Raw genomic sequence first — 10,347 nt, 5'->3', positions numbered from 1 at the left:
ATGTTAATTAAATGAATCTAGAAATAACTCCAAACTCTCAGTATTGCTCTACTAAGCGTATCCAAGCCAAATACAAACTCCTTAAGACAAAACACACTAATAGCACCACTTCAATGCTGAATGCAAATAATTCTATCACAAAACCCTCCGTTTGCTCAAGTCTGGAAGAGGCAGGATATAAGATGTAGCAAAGATGGAGGTATGTACCTTGTAGAACAGCATGTATTGCAATGCCAAGCCTCAGCGTGTGTCACACAGGATAAAACCACATTTAACTACAGGGGGGTGGGGGCAAAAAGCTTTCCCTACATTTTTATACTAAGAGCAGTACTAAAGAAAACAACTAATCTAATGAATAGCGTTTCCATTTAAAATTCATCAGAACTTAAAAAGGAGGTCATCACTGATACCACTGAGAAAAGCCTATGCTGAAGTGGAATGACATTATTAGAACGGTGAGAATAACCTTCCAAAACAGGAAAATCTCAGCCACTCACCATCCAAGTTAGTGAAGTGGCCAGAAAGTAAATATCCAATTCCTATTTAATGCCCATCATGTCCAGCAGCAGCAAAGAGGTTCAAATGCATCGAGGTCGTAAGTAGAGGTACCAAGTCTTCCCTGTCTGTTATCTTCCTTCCCCCCCCCAATCAGAAAAGGACAACTAATGCTAACCAAGTAGCCCAACTGCTCTTATCCACAGGTAACTTCTAGCTATCTACAGTAATCTCCTTCCAGATTGTAAAAGCAGCTAAAGATGTTAGCTTTGGTGCACCTTACAGAGTTAACAATCTGATTGCTGCCCCTAACATGCTGGAATGATTTCTTCAGATTCTTACAGGGCATATTCACCACCTATTTCAGTAAGCTAAATGGAGTCAGAGCCATTTCTACTCTTAACAGGATACCCCCTGAGACAGACATCGGATAAGCCAATTTACTTTGAAGGGCAAGAGTTGTAATATTTCCTTCTGCTCAGGAAAAGCCCTCTGACCCAATTCTCCACTGTCTCTACTGAAGCTCCTGTGTTACGTTTCTGACCAATGAAACCAGAAATCTGAGAAGGCAGATTTACTCATTCCTTGCATAAGTTTTCTTTGTTGTGTTTTACAGCACAGCTACACCTCCTTCACAGCGGCTGGTGATCATGTTGGCGATTTCAGTCCAACTGTCCGTATGAGGATTATAAACTTCAACAGAGTCAGAGGTTACTGGAGCAGCAAAATCATGACTGGGAGCTCGGCCTCCTGAGGCATAAAGAAATCCATTCACAGCCACAACACAGACACCAGCTCTCGGTATCTTCATCGACGCAACTTCAATCCACTTTTCCTAATGAGATGGTGAAATAGTCAACAAATAGTTTAGGGGCAAGCCCAATTCTGATAAAAGTTTAAAGCTTAAAGACTGAAACATATACAAAGAACACTACATATACAATTCATAGGCTCAGGTGTGGCATGTGTACAGAATCAAGAGGATTATCAAGACTGGAATGACAGCACTTTCACAAGCAGTCCAAATCATGGTAGTTACTAGAGTCACATAGTGTCTGTACAGAACTCCTCTCCCTTTCCTCAGTCACTGCAAGATGCAGTTTGTCTCTAAAATAGAGAATAGTACGCAGTTTGAGGTGGAAAATAAGGAAAACTAGATTCAATTACAAAAGCAAAACAGAATGGCACACTGGATTATGTTTTGTTTTTAATAGTAGCTACTGCTCCAAAGAGCATCACAGGAACATGAGCAATAGCAGTCAGGAACAATTTCTTATCTTATTCAAAAGTTTAAGTGTTCAAAGTGATCTGTATAGTCATGCTGAAACACCACTTTCGAAGTGGAAGAAAGATCCTCAACTTTGAAATTTTCAAAGGGCAACTCTTCCTTTTTCAGGGACTTTCTTTCTCTCTAATCAGATCAATTATCATTCTATTGCAGAGGGGGAATCTATCCCCCATCTTAACCCTAGTATGTATTTACTAAAGGACAGTCTATCTATGCATCATCAGTATTGGTTTGCTTTCAGTTTTGCAAAAGCCTGCATGCAACTTTGTAAACACACCACCAAGCTAGAGAGCAACATTCTACAGACTGGTTAGGACAGACAGACCCCCTGAGGTCACGGAGGCTTGGTTTCACTCAGATTAGCAGCCAGTAGTGAAAAGGAAATGGAACTCCCAACTTTTTCCTTTTTAAAGACAGGAAGTAGGCCCCCTCTAGAGCATCTTACACAAAGTTGATGCGATCTACATTTATGAAAGAAAGGGACTCTACCATACCTCTTCAAAGGAGTATTTCTCCACAGTAGCAAGTGCATCCTGAGCTTCATTCCAGCCTCCCACAGCATAGATACAATCATTGAGAGCAGCTACACCAAGATACGCTCTTTGGGTGCCCATTGGAGCAAGCTCAGACCAACGTTTAGATATTGGGTCGTAGACTTCAACAGAACGTAGCTCTACTCCTTCATTGCTGATACCACCAACAACATAGATCAAACCTGTAGAAACAGTTTCTCCTCTGATAGGTTTCATAATACAAAGGTTTGAAAGACAGAAAATGTCTGTCACAATACAAGTTTCAGCCCAGTATTAAGATGGCTTAAGAATGCCAGATAAAAATCCTCCATTTGTCCATTAGTAACAGACATAGAACTTTCAAATGAGTACTTTGAGGCTCAAGCACTAAAAGCTCTGATGAAAGCAATAATTAGAGAATTCAGAAGGCTGCAACTGCTGACCAGGCTTGGATTAAATTAAATTAATTAAATTAAATTAATAAGTGCAATTATAGATCAAGTCTTTACACATGCCTGTCTTAAAATGATGTGTGGCAACTCTTCAGATTGTCACAAAGAAACACAAACAAATGCAAGTATGGAAGGTAAATAAAAGCAGTGTTGGGAAGGATAACCAGCTGTTAAAAGACTATCTGGGTAACCATACCAGCAGCCATATAAAAACTGTGTCCATGAGATAAAAGGCAGAAGACAGAAAGAACTTTATACACAGTCTTTCAATTCTGCAAAATTAAAGATATGGTATTAGAAGAACAAATAAGTGAGGCACAAGCATGTGCAACTGACAGCACAGTATGAGACAAAGGTAAAAATTAAACAAAGCTTCAAAATCCAGTGCCTCTCAGAACTGTTTATGGATACAAACTTAATATTCACCTTGCATTTCACAACAGCCAAAGCAGTAACGGGGCATAGCCATGCTTCCCACCACATCCCAACTATTTTCTTCTGGATCAAATCTTTCAATTGTGTTGCCAATCTCTGCTCCAACCCAACCTCCTGCAAATAACAGCAAATATAGGAAAGAATTTAATGACATGAAGCTGTGTGTTAGCTGCATTTTTAGACAGATGAGACATTGTTCCAGAACAGAAATAAGTTATACCTGAATGACAACTAATCCACAAAGATTTGGTACACTAACGCTCAAGGAAACAGCTGTTTTTCAAAACTTCAGTTTGCAAATTTGCAACACCAAGATATAATATTTAAGATCAAATCAATTTACAAGTTCCATGAATTAACACTTAGAAATTAACTTCACCTAGAAAAAAAACCAAAACTTACCCAAAGCATAGATAGCACCATAGCATGTGCACACTCCCAGTCCACAACGAGGGTGGTTCATGGAAGCCACAGTGGTCCACTGCTTAGTAACAGGATCGTAACATTCAGTACAGTCAAAAATCATTGAGTCCTTCTCACCTGAATAATAAGACCAAGAACAGAAAAAAGGGAAATGCAACGTTTTGCACTGCAGGTATAGAAGCATTCTTCAACTCCTTCCAGGACAGACAACATTTGAATACAAGATCTTTCTTTTAGCTAACCAAATAGCCAAAGTAGCAAAAGCTTTGTTTATACCCAGAACTGAATCATCACCAGGAACAGCTTTCATCAACAGTTTCCCAAAACATCACTGAAAGCATCAGAGGGGCAGACAACCACAGTGCTACACACTTTTTACTCCGTAGCACAACTCATGGTGTTTTCAAGACCAAAGAATATGTTCCACAATGACAAAAACAGCATACATAGGCATTCTTTAATGATGGGCTAGTACAGCTGAGCTACTCATCACATCCTCGAGTAAACATACATAACAAGCCTTTCCAGGTAGGCAGACAACAAGTAGTCTGTCTTGTACCACTGCCTTTTAGGCTATGGACTTCTGCTGAACTACATGTGAGAAAAGAAATGCTGTTAGGGGTGGTACACAAAGTCCACAGAATATCCAACTATATACCATATATGTCAGCATATCTGCACATGTCCACATGCCTACCTGTGAGTTGCTACACCATGAGAGGAGAGCAGGTTAGTAAAAAATGGCCAACATAGGAGCCCAAACAGAGCAGTGATGGTAGAGAACCAAGAATCCCCAACTCAATTGTTATATCTAGAAGTTGTATTATCTACTCGGGCTTCTCAGAACCACTTACAAGAAGAGTTCTTTAGTATCCATGTTAGAAAGCAAGCATATTTCAGCTGTTACCTCCAATGGCATAGACCATTCCTCCCACCACAGCCACACCAAGCCCACTCCGGGCCTGGTGGAGAGATGACACTGTGGTCCAGTAGTGGCTGAAGGTGTCGAATCGCTCCACACAGCTGAGGGCTCTACTGTCACTCCAGCGTCCTCCCTGCAGTCGGGTGTACCCACCTAGAAAGTAACAGCTGAGTAAGAGCTTCCTGCTGGTCCCCATGCTCCTGTATCTAAACCATTAGATAAAAAATGAGAGTAACATTCATTAGTCACTTCTAGTAGGAACTAGATTTTCCCAAATAGCATTGTTTCTCCAGCACACAAGGAAGAATGGTTGCCTGGGGAGTCACAAAACTTGTGCCTGAGCCTCTGTACCTCAACACTAGAAATATCATTTGTGTTCTTAGCAAAACACAGAGACCAGCTTGTGCTATCTTAAATCAGTGTTACTTTTCATAGGGTGAAACAAGAGCATTCCCTTCCAATACATAGCTGCAGCTTTGCTGAAAACTTGCAATTTCAATTATCCCACCACATGAACTGAAGCATCCTGGACAGAGAAAACTTCAACCTTCAAACAAGGAATGCAGCGAGTTTTTTGTACACCATTCCAGCAGTGAACCATAGGCAAATACTCTGCTGGTTTGCAGCTTTCCATCCTAGGCAAATAATTTCTAAAAGACAAATCTAAGGCTTTGAATGCCATGTCATAAGGACAAGAAATGTGAACGCAGGACTCCTGGGTAATTCTAAGCAGAAAGCAGCTAACAAGGTAACTCAGCCAGATGAAACGTTTTGCTATTTCTATATCTTTTGATTAAAACTAATAAATTCCAGTATCTCCGTCAGTACCGTAATAAGAGATACTACTTCATCACTTGTTTTACAAGGTTCAAGCAGCCACATTCTAACCTACTGCATAAAGGTACTTCCTGGCTTTCCTCCGGGGACGACCTTTAGAAGCTTGCAGAAAACTGCTGACCTTGTTCTCTTTGGGAGATTTACAGACTTCACAATATTCTTTCAGCAGGGTTTGCAGGGCCACCCGAAGGCTGAAATCTGGAATACCTTGAGGAAATAAAGAGAACAACAAAAAAAAAAAAGGCACAGTGAAAAGTTACAGATGGTAACTCAGTTGTTGAAAAATTATGTTCTCCTAAGCAAGCAGGCAAATCAAGATTGCCTACTTCTATAAGACTTGTTTCTACAGCAAGCTGTGCTTATTTGTTAAAAAACAGAACTTGTTTGCTATAGAATAAATCTTTTCACTCATTGTACTATTAATCTATAGAAAGCCATCAAAATCCTGTAACTGAACAACACATGGTTTGCTCAGATACAATCATCTGATAGTCTTTCCTTCTTTCACTTACTTTCTATGTATTTTAATAACCTTTGTGCTGGTAGCAGAGGGAATCGAACAGGTTCCAGTACTTCTACAACATATTTCTTTCTTTTTCCCACATCCTTCAAAATCCATTGCATTGCCGCTATGAAAACTTGGTACTCGTCCTCGATGCTCAGGTCCTCACTTCGCAGGATCTTAATCAGCTGCTCTTTTGTCAGCGCCAGGAACTCCTCCCCGCTCTGCACCTCCAGGAAGTGTGCATGGATGTAGCTCTCAGTGAACTCCATCAAGTCGTGACAGGCTACCTGCTCGGAGAACTGGAAGAAGCCGATGCAGTTCAGCGGGTCGATCTGCCCCTTCAGGAACTCGCAGCAGAGCTCCACCACCTCGGTGAGCTGCAGCATGTCAGCAGCGACGATCAGCTCCTGAACGTTGTGCTCCCCGATGTTCACCACCCCTGCGGGCACACACATGACAGCGGGGCTGTGATCGCCAGGCAGCCTGCACCCCGGCCCTGCCATCGGACAACTGGCCATGGCGGGTGCCCAGGCAGGCTGTCGGGCAACCATCATCTTGCCCGCCGCCCCCCATCAACCGTTACCTGTGTAGATGAAGTCAAGGAGCGTGTGGAAGGTGTCCGCCTCGATCCCCGCGATCCGCACCACATCCCGGCCGGACTCCTTCATGCCACCCGCGAAGAGCGCCGCGAAGTAGGGGCTGCTGGCCGCCAGCACCAGGCGGTGCACAGCGAACGCCTCCGGGCCCACCTCGAGCCGCACGTCGCAGAAGCTCTGTCCGGCCCGCAGCCGGTTGATCTGGGCCAGGAGGAGGCGGGCGTGCCGATCAGAGACGGAGCTTACGGAATTTACAGAACTCCCGCCGCCCTTCGCTGCCGCGGCGCTCGCCATCACGGTCCCTGAGGTGCCGGGATCCCCCTCCCCTACCCGAGGGGCCGCCCTGGCGCATGCGCACTGCCGCCCGCGGCTCCCGCCTCAGCTCTCCCGCAGCGCATGCGCTGAGGAGGGAGGCTGGTGGCTGAAGTGAGCGGGGGCTTCATTGGGACGGTAGTGTTTTGTTATGGCAGGCTTCGCAAAAGAGCCTCTGCTGAGGTGTTCTCTGTGCTGAGTACTCTTCTCCGTCAGCGGGTGTAGGAAGCGGACCTGCCCTAGTGGGGGTAGGTCTGTCTGATCCTTTATCTACGTGCTTGCCTCGTCGTTTGGCTCTGCGGAGCCTGTTCACCCCCACAGGCACCTCTGGCCACCACACCACGGGTGTGCTGCCAGCTCTGTGTGGAGCTTTCTTGTCTGTGGTTAAAGCTGGTCCCCTGAGAGCTTTGGTCGCTGTGGCTGGTGCTGAGGTAAGTGGCGAATGAGCTGTCACACAATCTGTCCCTCCATCACATTCCCCTCAGGTGTGCTTTTGCAAACTGGATTCCCAGCCACCTTAATCTGTGCTTGGGAGAGAGAAACATGGCAGTGCTGGGGAGAAACCGCAGCTGCCGTCTGCCTGGGGGAACCCCAGAGACAGTAGACACTGCCTGCCATTAGCTCAGGCCTGTGGCATTGGAGCCAGAGCTGACTGGAGGCTGAGCCAGCCCACATTCCTCCGTCCTTTAGCATCATGCCATGTTTGGGCCTTCCTTTTCATTCCAGCACGAATGTTTCATTCATCACAGTGTCCTGTAGCACTACCATGTGGGCCGCTGGGGTCAGCACTGATCCTGAGGCAGAGCATGCTTCCGTCTTGGTCTGTGTGATTCATGGAGTCACAGCATGCCTCAGCACTGAGTGAGGGAAGAGCATCACATACTGAGTTACATGCACATGGTCACTGGGTCTGGCAGATCTGGCACTGATTCTGAGAGAAAAGCATCCCTCCTGGGTTTTCCACAACATGACAGGCAGCCAAAGCAAAAAGCAATCAGCGCCTTGGAACATGTCCATATCTATTTACTGTGAGACTGGGAAAGAAGAATATGTCTGCTTACAGTTCCAATGGTCATGGCCCCTCAGGCTTTTCTCATGATTCCGTGTTTCACTGTAATAACTTTAAAATGTGCTTCTGGAAGGAATCTGAATCATGGTACTCTCTGGGGACTGGTGGTTTCTCCATTCATCAGCATTACATTCTTGACAAGAGTGGTAAAATTACCTTTCGAGCTGGTCTTAAAAAAAATGCCCACAGAAAATAGTGACCTAGATAGAAAATAAGGTTTCTGCAAGCATGCACAGTTGGATGCATGCTGATATAACTCATTCTAAATTTTAAGCTAGGCTAATAAATGCTTTTGGATTTTCCTTTAGTTGATGAATTAGTAAAGAAACCAGACCCCTCTCACGCTGACATTTTATTCATTGGAAGTGGCCTGTGAGTAAAGGGCTTAGAATTCTCCTAAATGCCAGTGGCTCAGTGGCTGGCTGATGTCAGCTGTTAGACACTTGGCCGGTATCAGGATTTCACACCGTAGAGCCAAATTTACTGACACAAAATAGCGTTGCTGAGACTGCTAATTTTGCCCTTGCAGGCCTCTCCTGCCCTGTATTAATGTGGTTGAACGGCTCTGCCTCCAGAAGAGGGCACTGCTTCAGCGTGTTTCTTCCGTAACCGTGCAGAGGCTGTACAAGATGGACCTAATGCTCTTATGTACTATTGTGCATTTCCCAAACGAGCTGTAGAATCTCAAGAGTAAGTCTAACAGTACATTTGACAGTGATAAATTGTACTGTGTAATTAGGAGCTTTCTGATTAACTAACACCAACTACAGTGAAGGAATCAAAAATGTCTTCAATTTGAAGTTAATAGGCTCCTAACATGATATTTGCCAATAAGCCATCTGAATGCTGGCTGACATATAGGACAGGTGGCAAAAAAAACATGCCTTGTGCTCATCACCATGTCCCCCTGTTCATGCCTGCACAGAAGTGCTGCTGTTACAGTACCAAAACCCCTCAGGGAGAAGACTCACAAACAAGGGATTTAGGCTTTATCTTGAAAAAACCCTGTGCTATGCCAGAGCGCCATGGAGCATTGCAGTCCTCCCTGTGTTATCGCAATGAGGCCCATGCTGCTCAGATTTCCCTGGCTGAAGGCTTCTCAGTAAAAACTTTCCAGATGCCTGGAAGATGTTCTGCGGCGCTAAGATGTCTGTCCTTCCCCTCTCAAATCCTGCAGATGGTGCTGTTACCACAGGATGGTATTCTGAACATGCAACAAAATCGGGTGGCTAAAAGGTGTTCCATGTGTGGCCCTCTTGTCACGGAAAGATCTTTGTTAGACCTGAGGTTTTGTTGGTTTGGGTCTTCTTCCCCTCACGACCCTTATTTTTTTTTTTCCTGAACTCCATAAAGATAGAGGGCTTTTACTCTCAAAAACACCTAAAAGAAAAATAACTTATTTAGAAGTGCAGTTGTGCCTCTAGTCTGCCTCTAGTCATGAGCCTTTCCATTATATCTATAGCTTTAGGGATCATTCTGACTTACTAGTCAAGCAGTATCCTTACCATACTTGGCTTGTTTCTTGGTTACTTCTCTGTTGCAGAGGAGACATGAAACCCAGGCCTTGACTATTTGTAGGTACGACAAACCCTGTGGGATGTTTTGTGATAGGGGGCCACTTTCCATGAAAGTCAACTAGAATGTGCTGGGTAAAATTCTTCTCCCAGTTTCAATGCGTATGAAATCTTCACTTCCTGTTCCAAACAGCACTGTATCTCTGACTTTATCCTCTGTGCTAAGGCATCTGCTAGATACAATATCTCAATGGTACTGTCAGTTAATTAGAACAGTTACTGTTTTAATAACAAATTACTCATTGTAGTTACAACTTACAGCTTAATGCACTTGACCTGTCAGAAGAGAGGTGTTGGACAACCTCACCAAAATGGAAGGGAGCTTTACTTTGTGTTTTGGTGTGCGGGTCACAAAACCTTCCTAGGATACAACCATTTTTGCTCTACTGCCCTAAGTTTCATAAGGACTTGAATTCAAACTTCTCCCAGGGAAGCTGAAATTGCAGAAGTATAGAACCACTAAGAGTTTGTGGGGACTAGAAATATCTGTAGTGTGCTAAATTACATCTCTTAAGCTTCCAAGACATCCTCTCCCTGTTAAAGCTGGTATTAGCCTAAGTGTCCCATTTACTGCAGATGCCACTGCATGCCCAAGGCAATGGTGCAGATCAGCAGTCTCTGTTGATGCACAGTTTAGTGGAGTGGTGTTACGTGCTGCATGATGAATCTGCAGCCCCTAGTAGGGGTAAGATGAGAGAGGCTCCTGCAGTTCACATTCATGACACATGGAAGAAAGAAGAGGCTCCCTAGGGACTTTCATGGTATCTCTCAAAGACAATGGTGGTTAACTTGTTATCTCCCTAGTGGGATTGGTTATCATGTTGTCTACTCAGTCAAAACCCTCTAATAAGTGTCAGGCATTAGATTCTAATTAGATACCTGCATGAATCTGTTGTCTGTTTATGTTTTTATGTGACATATAAGCTT

General features: G+C 44.1%; 1 protein-coding gene across 1 annotated transcript; it reads right to left on the bottom strand.

Annotated features, from left to right (window-relative positions):
* Window positions 1-641: 641 nt before the first annotated feature.
* Window positions 642-6,759, bottom strand: IPP (intracisternal A particle-promoted polypeptide). Its single transcript, XM_061451376.1, has 8 exons — window positions 6,453-6,759; window positions 5,877-6,308; window positions 5,416-5,571; window positions 4,513-4,680; window positions 3,585-3,722; window positions 3,174-3,296; window positions 2,278-2,498; window positions 642-1,330 (listed from the first exon to the last, which is right to left on the bottom strand). Exons 1-8 carry the CDS (start codon window positions 6,757-6,759, stop codon window positions 1,106-1,108), a joined length of 1,770 nt encoding a protein of 589 aa, XP_061307360.1. The 3' UTR covers window positions 642-1,105.
* Between the last annotated feature and the right edge of the window lie 3,588 nt (window positions 6,760-10,347).

This window comes from Pezoporus flaviventris, unplaced genomic scaffold (assembly GCF_033815535.1).
Source record: "Pezoporus flaviventris isolate CSIRO_AGI_PZ_B2104156 unplaced genomic scaffold, CSIRO_AGI_Pfla_v1 ptg000013l, whole genome shotgun sequence".
NCBI lineage: Eukaryota > Metazoa > Chordata > Aves > Psittaciformes > Psittacidae > Pezoporus > Pezoporus flaviventris.
The sequence above is the reverse complement of the archived record's forward strand: the minus strand, read 5'-3'. Positions and strand labels throughout refer to the sequence as shown.